At 39.6% G+C, this 13,905-nt stretch overlaps 1 protein-coding gene across 1 annotated transcript in view; it reads left to right on the forward strand.

Moving 5' to 3' along the window:
- The window catches only part of PTPRR (protein tyrosine phosphatase receptor type R), a 131,287-nt gene that overhangs the window by 81,858 nt on the left and 35,524 nt on the right, over positions 1–13,905 (forward strand). Inside the window, exons 5-6 of the mRNA XM_036299605.1 lie at positions 3,117–3,303; positions 5,771–5,855. Coding sequence (XP_036155498.1) covers positions 3,117–3,303; positions 5,771–5,855 — 272 coding nt within the window. The remainder of the gene's footprint in view (positions 1–3,116; positions 3,304–5,770; positions 5,856–13,905) is intronic.

Raw genomic sequence — 13,905 nt, forward strand, 5'->3', positions numbered from 1 at the left:
TGGGTTGAACCTTTGCTTCACTATTGCGTTCCTAAATTAGTCCTTTCTTCACCTGTGAAATGGGTGCAAGTAATCCCACAGAGAGCTACTGTGAAGATTCAGATACATGTGCAAAAGTGCTTAGAGCAGGTGCTTGGCAAATAATGGGTGTTTAATAAATATTCGTTTCCTTTCTTTTCTTGTCAGACAAAAGTCATTCTTCCTTTAGTAAGTTAGTTTGCATGGAAATGCTTTCATGGCTCTGTTTATCACAGAAGCCTTAGAAAATTTACTCACTAGGTCTATCTATTTTTCCCTGCATGAGATTATTTTATTAAAAATCTCAAAGGAGGCAGAGTGTGGAGCACTGTTTGCCCACCCAGAGGCATGGCCCTGCACGCACACATTCTCCCATGTGGTCACATGACCCCTCACACCTGGGTTTGCTCAGATGCCGGCTGTGGCTCCATCAGAATAGGCAACGCTCAGGCCAGGAGCTGGAGGGGGAGCCTGGCATCTCAGAGGCTTCTCGTCCCAGGTTTGGGCTGGGATGCTGTGGGAAGCCAAAACAGAAGTTGATATTCGCTGATGTTCTGAATGCTCTCTTTTCTGGGCTTGAGCAGGCTTTTTCTGGTCTTACAGTTTCTATGATTCTTGCCTCTCTCATCTCTCCTACATAACTGTGTCCCCCAATTCCAAAAACTGCTTATATGCTATTTCTCAAAGATAGCTTATCACTTCCTGTTCCCACACTTTTTCTATTGTCAGGCTCTCTATCTGAAATAACCCTCAACCCCAAATGAACCCATTGAACTTTTACTTTCAAGGCCCAACTGTCATGCCTCTTTCTTCATGCATGTGCTCTGAGCACTCTGAATGAATAGACCTTACTTACCTGCTACTAAACTGCTGGGGCACTCGGTGTCATTCAGGTGACAGATTGCAGATACCTTTGTCTTTTAGAACTGAAAGTTGACTGAGTAGAATAATGGTTTAAAATGGTATGTGCTTAGCAATCCCTTACTAAAGTACCTATGAAACCAGCAGAAGCCGAATTCTCACAAGTACACTAAAAACTATTATCAGAATCACAAAGGAATTTCTGCCAATTTAAAGGCCAGAAGAACTGGATTGAGAAAATGTCAAAACTGCTTTCCCACTAAAAATAGATTAAAATTCTCAACCTGAAAGCAGAACCATTCTTTGCTCCTCTCCATCTGTTGACCTTTTACCCAGATATACAGGAGCCACGTCGCTCACCACCAACATGCACACAAACAAAACAAGTGAAGGGGCAAACGTCCCTCTAACAGGTAGGTGATGTTTTGGGGTATCCAGAATGCTGTCCCATAATCCTAGTGCAATGATCCAAAGGAGTTAAAAATAATAATAGTTGCTGTACTCAACTATCCTATCTAATAAAAGAGAAACATGGTAATTAGCGTACAACCGCTACCCTTCCCATTGGCTAATCAGGGAGATATGCAAATTAACTGCCATCCAAGATGGCGGCCAGCAGCCAGGCAGCTGATGCGAACAGGGAGGCTTGCTTGCTTCAGTGACGGAGGGAGCCAAGCTTCCCCGCCTGCCTTGCCGGCCTCTCAGCTGCACTCTAAGCAACATTGTAACAAATATAGAAGCTAAACAAAACCCTGAGCTTCAGCCAGCAGGACCGCAACATTGTTTCAAATACAGAAGGGTAAACAAAGGCCAGAAACCTGCTTTCAGCAGCGGAGGTCTCATAGCTGGAGCCGAAGCCTCAGAGCTAAAGCTGGCCCAGAATAAAAAAAAAAAGGAAAAAAGGACAGGTTGGGAGCTTCAGTCACCCACCAGCCTGAAAATGGCCCTCAGCCCCTCACCCAGGCTGGCCAGGCACCCCAGTGGGGACCCCAACCCTAAAGGGTGTGTGACCAGCTGCAAACAGACATCATCCCCTCACCCAGGCTGGCCAGGCACCCAAGTGGGACCCCCACCCTGAAGGGGGTGTGACCAGATGCAAACAGCCATCATCCCCTCACCCAGGCTGGCCAGGCACCCAAGCGGGACCCTCACCCTGATCCAGGACACCCTTCAGGGCAAACCAGCTCCCCACCCGTGCACCAGGCTTCTATCCTATATAGTAAAAGGGTAATATGCCTCCCAGCACCGGGATCAGCGTGACAGGGGGCAGCGACCAAACCCCCTGATCGCCCTGCGGCTCTGTGTGTGACAGGGGGCGTGGCCACAACCTCCCTATCCGCCCTGCTCTGTTCCTGACAGGGGGGAGCTCCTCAGCCCCCTGATCAGCCCTGCTCTGTGCGTGACGGGGGGAGCTCCCCAACCCCCTGATCGCCCTGCGGCTCTGTGTGTAACAGGGTGTGGCGCCCGAACCCCACCCCCCACCCATCGGCCCTGCCCTGAGTGTGACAGTGGTGGCACCCCAACTCCCCTATCGGCCCTGCTCTGTGAGTGACAGGGGGGAGCTCCTCAACCCCCTGATTGGCCCTGCTCTATGCGTGACAGGGGAGAGCTCCTCAACCCCCTGATCGGCCCTGCTCTGTGCATGACAGGGGGGAGCTCCCCAACCCCCTGATGGGCCCTGCTCTGTGCGTGACAGGGGGGAGCTCCTCAACCCACTGATCGGCCCTGCTCTGTGCGTGACAGGGGGTGGCGCCGCAGCCTCCCTATCGACCCTGCCTTGAGTGTGACAGGGGGCAGTGCCCCAACCCCCCAATCGGCCCTACCCTGAGCATGACTAGGGGTGGCATCGCAACCTCCCAATCTGCCCTGCTCTGTGCATGACAGGGGGCGGCACCCCAACTCCCCAATCGGCCCTGCTCTGAGTCCAACTAGGGGCTGCACCTAGGGATTGGGCCTGCCCTCTGCCACCCAGGAGCAGGCCTAAGCCAGCAGGTCGTTATCTCCCTAGTGGTCCCAGACTGCAAGAGGGACAGGCCAGGCTGAGGGACCTCCTCTCCCCCCCGAGTGCACAAATTTTTGTTCACTGGGCCTCTAGTGGTATCATAAGAGAAAAAGATATTTGGATATATATCAGTAAAGGTGCTTACCGAATTGTGTGTATGTCCAAAAAGACAATTTTATGCTACCAAAATAATTAATGTGGTGTTTAATCCTAATAACATTCTTCTCCAATGCAGAAGAGGTTCCAACGTATCTCTTACATTGGACATGAGCAGCTTAGGGAATGTTGAACCCTTCGTGGCTGTTCCAACCCCACGGGAGAAGGTAGCAATGGAGTATCTACAGTCAGCCAGCCGAATTCTCACAAGATCACAACTGAGGGACGTCGTGGCAAGTTCACATTTACTCCAAAGTGAATTCATGGTGAGCCTGTTATTATTTGCCCTTTGTTAGGTATTATGATAAACGAGCCACTAGAGGCACATACTAAGATGGCACCACCCTGCACGGAACAATAAAAATGGTTACAGTTAAAAGGTTAAGTGCAAGGTTTTAGATCTACCCTGTAGCTCATCAACTATTGATGTGTTCAAACTAGAATGTGATAACTCCATTGAGGCAGACTATGGAGGAGATGGCCAGGCAAAGGATTGGCAAGAGGAGCAGGCAGAGAAGAGCATTCCAGAAAGAGGGAACAGCTTTGCTGTCTTTGAAGAGCAAGTCAGAGGCGATACCCTGGTTTTGTTACTTGAGCAACCAGGTGCTCTTTAATGAACTATGGAACACACGAGAAGATCAAATGTGGTATAAAAGTGATGGTGAGTTTCACCTAAAAATTATGGTGACTTAGTGTTGCCGTGATAACTTAATTCATGATAACACATTTCTACTCAGAGAACATGTATACAGATTAGGTCTTCTTTGGCCTAATTGTTACCCAAGGGGAATGTCCATGTTATACTAGTACATCACTTTGCATCTTACGTCAGTTGTGCATCTTAAGCTATAACTATTGAGAGTAATAAATTGATCATTCTCAGGTCATTTCAGATATTTCAATTACCCTAATGGTGAAAGATCCAGCAATGGATTAGATCTACTATTAGCCTCGTCAATGATTATTAAGTGTTTAAAGTAAAATACAAACATGCAGTGCTTTTTAAGTAGACTTCGTAGTGTAAACTTAGTTAAATAAAGCAACTAGTCAATGATCGCACAACTAGCCAAAGGTACACCATTATTCTTTTCTAGAATCACAGAGAGTCTTTGTTCTTTAAGATGAGCCCTGCCCTAACCGGTTTGGCTCAGTGGATAGAGCATTGGCCTGTGGACTCAAGAGTCCCAGGTTCGATTCTGGTCAAGGGCATGTACCTTGGTTGCGGGCACATCCCCAGTGAGGAGTGTGCAGGAGGCAGCTGATCGATGTTTCTCCCTCATTGATGTTTCTAACTCTCTATCCCTCTCCCTTCCTCTCTGTAATAAATCAATAAAATATATTTAAAAAAAAAAAAAAAAGATGAGCCCTTAACATAGCCTGCTTTCCTTAAAGGAAAGATGGGGCAACAAGGCAGCTGAGAAGAGAGATAATGCTGGAAGATGACAAATTAGTGTGAGTCAGAAAGCAGGAAGGAGCACAGGAGGAATAAAGATATCACCGACTCCGTGGCTTTGCCAAAACAGACTGACCTCTTTGAAATTGCCAAACATGAATGTGTGGTTTCTACTGACTGTTCAACAATTTTGCTTATTTTGGTAACTTGGACTGAGAATTTTAACCTTTAGTTAGAGTAGAGAGTAGGGATTAATATTATAACTATCTAGAATAATGCAAGTTTAGGAAATATTTTAAAAATATGTTACTCCTCTTTGTAGAGCAAGTCTCAAATTCATAGTATAGTCAGGCTTTTCTCAAAATTTTGGCTCGACTGAAAACTAGGACAATTTGAACTAATTTATTGATAATTTCTTTTATTTCAATGACTACTAGGCTTTTGAGTATAGTTTTCAGGAGAGAAAGTTTAAATAACAAAAAATATTGCTTTATATAATATAGAAATAACAGTTATTTTATTTCACATTAACCTTATCTTATCTTTGTGGAATTTTAAGTTAGAGAATTATTACATAGTATTTTGTATAACCAAATGCTTGCATATTTGTTTCCACCCTTTTGAACACAGGCTTATTGGTGTTTTTGCCAAGTAGCTACAGATGCTCACCTTTTGGGTCTAATTCATTTCCACAGAGCTAATTCTGCTGTCATTATTCTGACTCCAATTATCTAAGACATATGAAATATATTCTTACTGAATAGAATATTCTTAAGTGGGAGAAAACAGTGCCTGGATGCCCTTCACTAAAAATATTGCATTTGAAGCCACAATAGGAACAGAACAAATTACAGACCATTCTTTAATACAAAAAAAAAAAAAATCACATTGTCATCACTTGAATCAACACAAAAGCCCTTTATATTTGCCATTCAGAGAGGGAGGTTTTAATAGTCTTAAAAGAGTCACAATTAATGTCAAAAGAGAATTCATCAGAGAGAAATTTTGGGTCCTGAAAAGAAAGATTTGAAGAAATTTGAATATATATTTTCAGCAACTATACAGAACAGGATTCTTAAAATCTAACCAAATTTTTATGTTTTTCAAATAACTACATATAAAATAGAGCTTTCTAACACAGAGAACTGTTTCTCAGAGTCAGCTTGCCAGGGTGCCGCTGATATGTTTATGGAAGGAAGGGTGTTGGTCTGCCAGAGGTGGTAGGCTGTTGTTTATAAATGACTTTGAAGTCCAGAGAGCTTTAGATCAGATGCCCCCCTGTGAAGATTTTCTTTGTGGAAGCATTAGATGTACTAATTTGATATCATTCATTTTTGCAGGAAATACCGATGAACTTTGTGGATCCCAAAGAAATTGACATTCCACGTCATGGAACTAAAAATCGTTATAAGACCATTTTGCCAAGTAAGTTCCTTGAATTAAATAGTTTGCACTTACCCGTACCTTACCATTTCCCATTGTCACGACTTCCACATACACACCAAATTTGGAATTGCAAACACGATCAAGTCTAGTTATCTTTAAAATGGTCTAAGGTTAATAACTTTATCTTGTATTACTTTATTATAGTGGGCAGTTCACAGTTCTAGTACATACATGGTTCTAAAATTGTATTGTGCCACACATTATAGTTGATTTTCATTGATGGTGTCTTTCAATTCAATGGGGGAATGAATAGTCTTTTTAACAAATGGTGTTCAGACAACAGGATAGTCACATGCAAAAAAAATAAATAAAATTGGACCCTGCCTCACCATATACAAATTAACTCAAAATGGATGAGAGACCTGAAGGTAAAAGATAAAACTCTTAGTATAAAACAGCTGTAAATATTCAGGGCCTCAATGATTTCTTATATATGACATCAAAAGTACAAACAACAAAAGAAAATATACATAACTTGGCCATCAAAATTAAAGCTTTTGTGCTTCAAAGGACACCATCAAAAATAGAACGATGAGTTCGAATTTGGGGAAAAAAATTTGTAAACTACACATTCTATTTGAAATGTATAAGAACTCTTGCAATTCAATTATAAAAAAATAATAACCCAATTTTAAGAATGGGCAAAGGACCTGTGTAGACATTCCTCCATAGTAGATATAACTGGCCAATAAGCACATGAAGAGATGCTTAACATCATTAGCTATCAGGGAAATCAAAACCACAGTGAGATGCCACTTCACATCCACATGATTATGATAAAAAAGATAGACAATAGACAGTGTTGGCAAGGATGTAGAGAAATTGGAAACTTCCTACATTCCTGGTAGGGTTGTAGAAAAGTGCAACTACATATGAAACAGTCTGCTAGTTTCTCAAAAAGTGAAACCAAGAGTTACTATATAACTCAGACATCCAAATCCTAAGTATATACCCAAAAGAAATGAAAATGTGCCCACACAAAAGCTGTACACACATTTTTAAAAGCATTATATTCATAATAGCCCCAAAAGTGGAAACAACCAAAATGACCATCATCTGATGAATGGATAAATAAGATGCAGTGTATCCACACAATGGAATATTATTCAGCAATAAAAGGAATGAGGTACTGATACATGCTACAACATGGATGAACCTTGAAAACATTATGCTGGGTGAGCTAAGTCATTACAAAAGACCTTCTATTGTATAATTTCACTTATATGAAGTGTCCAGATAGACAAATCTATAGAGGCAAAAACTACATTAATGATTGCCTAGCGTTGGGAGACATGGGAATGACTGCTAAAAGGTATGGAGTTGATTTTTGAATAAAGAAAATGTTGTAACTCATGGACATGGACAACAGTGTGGTGAATGCCAGGGAGATGGAGGTAGGGGGGAGTTGGAGAAGGAGATGGGGGGATAAATGGTGATGAAAGGAGACTTGACTTAGGGGTGAACATACAATACAGTATACAGGTGATGTGTGGTGGAATTGTGCACCCGAAACCTGTATAATTTTATTAACAAGGTGAGCCAGTGTCACCCCAATAAATTCAGTAAAAATGAAAAAAAAGAAAATGTAAAATTGATTGGTGTGATGGTTTCAAATTCTCTGAATAAAAATAAACTCTGTGAAGGCACACTGTAAACAGGTGAATTGTAGGATATGTGAATTATACCCCAATTAAACTATACCAAAAAACTTCATTTTGCATAATAATTACCTAGAGTCCTAATTAAAAATCTAGAGTCCTGTGCCCCACTCTGGGGATTCTGTGTAAGTAGGTCTGCTATTGGGCCCAGGAATCTGTACTTCTCATAAACACTCAGGTGATTCTCATTCAGATGATAACAGCACCACACTTTGAGTAATATTGCTATAGACCAGAGGTTCTCAACCTGTGGGTCGCGACCCCTTTAGCAGTCGAAGGACCCTTTCACAGAGGTCGCCTAAGACCATCCTGCATATTAGATAATTACATTACGATTCATAACAGTAGCAACATTACAGTTATGAAGTAGCAACGAAAATAATTTTATGGTTGGGTCACAACATGAGGAACTGTATTTAAAGGGCCAGAAGGTTGAGAACCACTGCTATAGACTCTATTAAAACTAAATTTGGCTCCATGAAATTTATAGATGTTAAGATATGAGCTGGAAGCCTGGAGCTAGCAAGGAATAAGGAACAGTTTGTAAGATAAAGGAGATCATGGACTAGAGAGGAGAGACATGTAAATGAGTAATTACATTCAATGTAATATGAGCCAAGATTGACACTTAGCTCAAGTGATGTAGGACTGTAGAGAGAACTGAGTAATTAATTTTGGTTAGAGTGGTAAAATACTTTGGAGAGGGAGTAGCATTTTGAATCACTAACGAAACAGATATCATTGGGGTTTTGGCAAAATCCATAAACATCTCATGACAATAGCTCTGGAACGATAGAACCACAAAGATTTTTTAAAAATACTTTTTTATTGGTTTCAGAGAGGAAGGGAGAGAGAGAGAGAGAGAGAGAGAGAGAGAGAGAGAGAGAGAGAGAGAGAGATATGATGAAAGAGAATCATTTATTGGCTGCCTCCTGCACACTCCCCACTGGGTATCAAGCCTGTAACCCCAGCATGTGCCCTGACCAAGAATCGAACCGCAACCTCCTGATTCATAGGTTAACGCTCAACCACTGAGCCACGCTGGCTGGGCAAGATTTTTTTAAGGTATTGACATTGAAATAGTGGAGTCTTCATAATTCAGTCCATTAATTCACTCATAAGACAACAAATTTTCCGTATCTATAGTAATAGCAAGAAATATGGTGTCTTTGGGATTCCCCTACTGGTGGACTTGGAAAAGCATTGTCAAAGTCACTCTACTAGAGCATATTTTTAATTGTTCCATATACTAGTTGAATCTATTTACTAAGGTATAATCACTGTGAAAGATGTTTTATAACTGTAACTAGCTGAATGGGATAAAACTAATTTGTGTTAGGATTGCTGTCTCTTCCTCTGTTAAGACTTTTTTATTTAAAATTTACCAAACTAGGTAACTAGGGAACATGCCTCAATTGCAGTTATTGTATTTACCCATCTAATCTCAGAAGGATTTGGAAATTATTAGGGTTGCTTCTAAGTTCAGCCTTCTCCATTTCCTGCCCAGATGATATCAGACAACTGCTTCATAGACCTGTGTCAGCTTTTCCATTCCCAGAACTGGGTGGGTCGCTTGAGCCAGGGCACCTGTGCTGACAACTGAAGTTCCAAATGATGGATTTTCTGTTGAAAATGTTTCTAGTCTGAATACCACCCCACCCTCTGTTGCACAAAATACAATTTAGTCCATATGGCTGGACAAGGCACACCAGAACTAGACTAGAACAAATAGGCAAAGTTGTTCTTTATGGCTTATTTTAGACTGTAATATGTTTAAAATATTACATAAAAATAATTAGCAAATTATTATATTTTAAATGTTATGATTGTTTTTATTGTTTTGACCTACAATAAGCTTTTTTAAACATTCAATATTATTTTGTATTCATTTCAGGTGCACAGCATAATGGTTAAACAAGCATATACTTTGCAAAGTGCCCCCCCCCCCCGATATTTCCAGTACCCAACTGGCCACATACATAGATATTACAATATTATTGACTATACTTCCTTTAGTCATCCCCATGGCTGTTTTACAACTACTAGTCTGTACTTCTCAATCCCTCCACCTTTTCACGTGATCCCCTAACCCCTGTCTCCTGTGGCAACCTGTTTCTCTGTTTCGACTTTGTTTGCCCATTTATATACAATAAACTTTTAATTTTAAAAGTTTGTCAACTTATAAATAATGGGAAGGTTAAATAACTTTGAGAATGTTTGCAACAGAAATATGGATGGCCAAGAACAAATTAAATTGTAGCTGCTTCTCTAAGGACAGCGTCAGCCCAGCTCAGAACACTCTTAAGTGGTTGATTAAAGTGTCAAGGTCAAATTTATATCAAATTATTTTGCAATATAAACAAGCATTAGTGATGAAAATATGTCTACATCCTAAATCGCAAAAGCATTGAGGGAAAACTGACCATATATTAATATTAAATGATTTGTAAAACAATGCATTATAATAATAATAAATTTTATGTGTATTTCTTTCATACAGTCAACTTATGTATGCTAATATAAAACACTATAGATAAAATTAAAGAATTCTATTTGTTCTACCATAATTTCATATTTAAAAATTTAATATCTGGTAAAGTATCTTACTTAAATTATTTTCCTGTTTTATTATATTAAGTACATTAAACAGAATAGATATGCAAGTAAGTTAACTACTTATTAAGACAAGTTATGTGGCTATAGCAAAATATTGGAGTTGGACTTGAAATCCTACCCAGGTAAAACATTTACAATTTAAGGCAGGCTACTTAATATTCCTGTGCCATCCTTTCTTTATTCCTAAAAATAGTAATAATAATACTACCCTCTATGACTACTGGGAGAATTAAATGATAATATGTGTAAAATCCCTAGGAAAGTTTCAACTAATAGTAAGCCTTCAGCTAATGTTAATTTCTGCTTTCCCTCTCTAACAAATAAGATAGATCCATCATTAATCCCAGAACCAATTCCAGGAAGTAGGGGCACTATCTATATAGAGAAAAACTTACAGTTGCAAAAGAAACATATTCAAGAGCCCTGTTTTCTTTTATAATTTTCACATGGGTCTTTAAAAATGAGTTTCTGTGTAATCACCATCTTTATTGCCAAGATCAGCACTGTCCACTAACGCTCTCTGCAATGATGGGAACGTTTCATGTCTCCATGGGGATAACCACTGGGCACATGTGGCAATTGAGTGCTTGAAGTATAGCAAGTGAACCCAAGAATCCGATTTTTAAATTTCATTTTATTTTGACTTAAATTTAATTAGTTCCATGTGGCTAATGGCTGCCATATTGGACAGTCTTCTCTCTCTCCTGCAGCAAATTTGAAGATGACTCCCAATCACCTTGAAGGTTTGGCCAGTCCCTGCCTTTCCTCCCATTTCCCATTTATCTTGGATTCATTTGTGAAAGCAATCCTATTCCTCTCATCCCCCTTGCCTTTGCCCACCACTAGCAGTCATACACTTGTTCCTTATCTAACCGTTTCTTCTCTTTACTTCAAACTTCAAACACATTTCTTCTTGGAGAGGAAATCTTAAGTACAGAATAGTCTTTGATAAAATCGTATATGTTGCCAATCAAAATGCCAGGCTCCAGGTATCGTTTCTGCCTGTTAAATAGGAGACTTAAGATTGCCAGAAAGTATTTTAAAGAGACCAGGGTGAGGAAAGTTCACATGTTCTATTTTCCCAATCTGTATGTGTTGAATAATTTGTTGAGAGGAAAAAAAGAAACAGGGAATGAGTGAAGAAAGGAGGAGAGGAAGTGAAGAAGAATGAAGGGAGGGAGGGAGGGAGGGACGGAGGGAGGGAGGGAGGGAGGGAGGGAAATAAATAAGAAAAAAGATCTAGAAGAGAGAAGGAAGAAAATGAAAAGGAGCAGAAAAGAGGAAGGAAATTGACCAGTGTTCAAATAATATTTGTAATTGTTACTGATACTGCCCAGAAGTATCATAAATGATATGCTAAATATTAAACACATAACCTAGAAATCTCAGTTCTGATAAAGATTATTATAGTGAATTTGACTAATATGTAGACGTAAATGCATAACATGAAAATTTATAACAGTGGTGATGAAAATAATCACATTAAAATGTTGATGATGATAAAATAAATTTTTAATCTTTGGCTGTTAGTCCAAGATAACATTAAAAAGGCTTTGGTTGGAACCCTACATTTTCTACTATTGAGTCATATGTTGTATTCTTGTTTTTAAAAATATGTATTTGGAAACCTTTAAATACTTTTAAATACTATAAATTAACAATTTTCAACATAAACTTAACTTAGCTTGACAGGGAACCTGCTTCTAAGAAGTTTAAAGCACTGAGTAAATCATATACATTGCAGACATTATAAAAGTTGAAGGAAATAGGCGTTTTCAATTCTGAGTGGTGTAGGGTGTCTGTGGAAACTTCTAATAATCAGTGGATACTGAAAAGAAATGAGAGTTTTCCCGTTCCCTTTGCTCAGAAAATATATATATAGAAAGCCAAAGCAGTGTTTACTCTTTCTAATAACAATAAATTCTGATATTAAACATTCTATGAACCATGTTCCAAATAGAAATCACAAAAGAGACAAAAGTTAATTAAATATAGCTCTTGCACTCATGGGGCTCACCGAAATCCATTGAGGGAAGGCAGAAATGTAAGTGTCTGAACTATCAGATGGTAAATACTGAAAGAGGAGAGAGCCTGCACAAAGACAGGAATGCCTGATTCTGTCTGGGAATTCCAGGAAAGGCTTCAGAAAGAATGTATTTCTTGTATTGAACCTTAGAGAATGAGGAAGACTTTACCATTATCACAGAGAGTTCTATTGGGTAATGCTGCTCTAGGCTGTCTGGATTGTCAATAAGGATTCATAATAAAATGAGATTAATGGATAAATAAATTTATATGTAATAGTTCAGGAAATTCACAAGGTACAGTAGCATAATAAAGACCGTGAAGAGACCTGCAGTAAAAGGGATGAGGTTCTACTTTAAGTCCAGTGTTTCCTATATTGATTTGATTAGTGAAACTTCTTTTTTAAAAATTATCTCATTCATAAATTATGTGACCTAATTCTACATGTTACAGAAAAAATGATTTATAGATAACAGTTTGGGAAATACTGCTGTGGCAATTAGGATCCAGGGATGGCTTTAGGCAGGATGATGTGATCAGACCACCTTGGCAGCAATAAGATTGAAAGCAATACGAAAAGATGGCATGCTCAAGTCCTAGTCTAAGAAGACAGCCATGGGAAGAGAGAAGAAAAATAGACCCCAGAGCATGCTAGGAGATAGAACAGAGAGAATATGAGTAATTGGGTGTGGAGGGTCAAGCCCAGTAGGTCAACTAGTTTTCCAACATGGGCTCTGGAGCTGTGGGAGCACATCCAACGAAGAATAACAGAAAGCTAACAGGAACACATGGCGCATGTGGAATTTCACAAGCCTGTGGTATACCCAGAAGAAATAAATGGAAAAACATGGCCTATAACTGAGGAGAGTAGTCTAGTCTAAGACAAACATTTTGGAGTCTTCAGAATATAGCTAATAGTTAAAGTTATGGGAATGAATCAATTACCTAACAAAACAGTGTCAAATGAGCATAGAAGGGGGCCAAGTTAAATCCTAGATTTAGGGGAGGGAGGCAGATGAAATAAGCAGGAGACTGAAAACAGACCTTCAAAGAGTCATCAGGAAAATCAGAATGTTGTAACCCAGAATCCAAAGGAAGAGAGAACTTAAAAAAATATATATGGTCAATATTCTCTCAATGCCACAGAGAGGTCATGAAAAAAACTCACATTGAGCTCATTTGGTTTAGTAGCAAAATGGTCCGGGTGGCATGAGCAAGAGCAGCGTCTGCATACCTAACATTGCCATTATCAGATAGATTGGCGTGTACGCGAGACTTAAATGGTAGGTGAGGAGGTAGGAACAGTGGGTATAAAAAGCTTTCAGAATTTGCCTGTCTGAAGAACAATAGAACAACTGCTAGAGAGGAAGACATAAAACTAGCTTTAGGAAATGGAAGGGACAATTCAAATCAATACATAGACATTTATTGAGTGTCAGCTATAGTATATACCACATTCAAAGGCTGTTAAATCGAGTTGTTTACCCATATCTTCAGAAAAAAATCACTTCTACTGTCGTGGTAAACAACCTTCTTCCCTATTTATAATGGCCTGGCCCTCTAGCAACTTCAGCGTGAAATTATAGCTAGTTTGCTTACAAACGTCAGGCGGTCATAATAATCTGGCCACCCGGTGTATATTTAAGCACTGTGCTAGACACTGAGTATTAGAGAGAGAGTAAAAATTCTCCATCTTGCCTTCAAGAAGCGCAGCATGTACCAGGTTAAAG

Source organism: Myotis myotis, unplaced genomic scaffold (genome assembly GCF_014108235.1).
Source record: "Myotis myotis isolate mMyoMyo1 unplaced genomic scaffold, mMyoMyo1.p scaffold_m19_p_3, whole genome shotgun sequence".
In the NCBI taxonomy this organism is placed as follows: Eukaryota; Metazoa; Chordata; class Mammalia; order Chiroptera; family Vespertilionidae; genus Myotis; species Myotis myotis.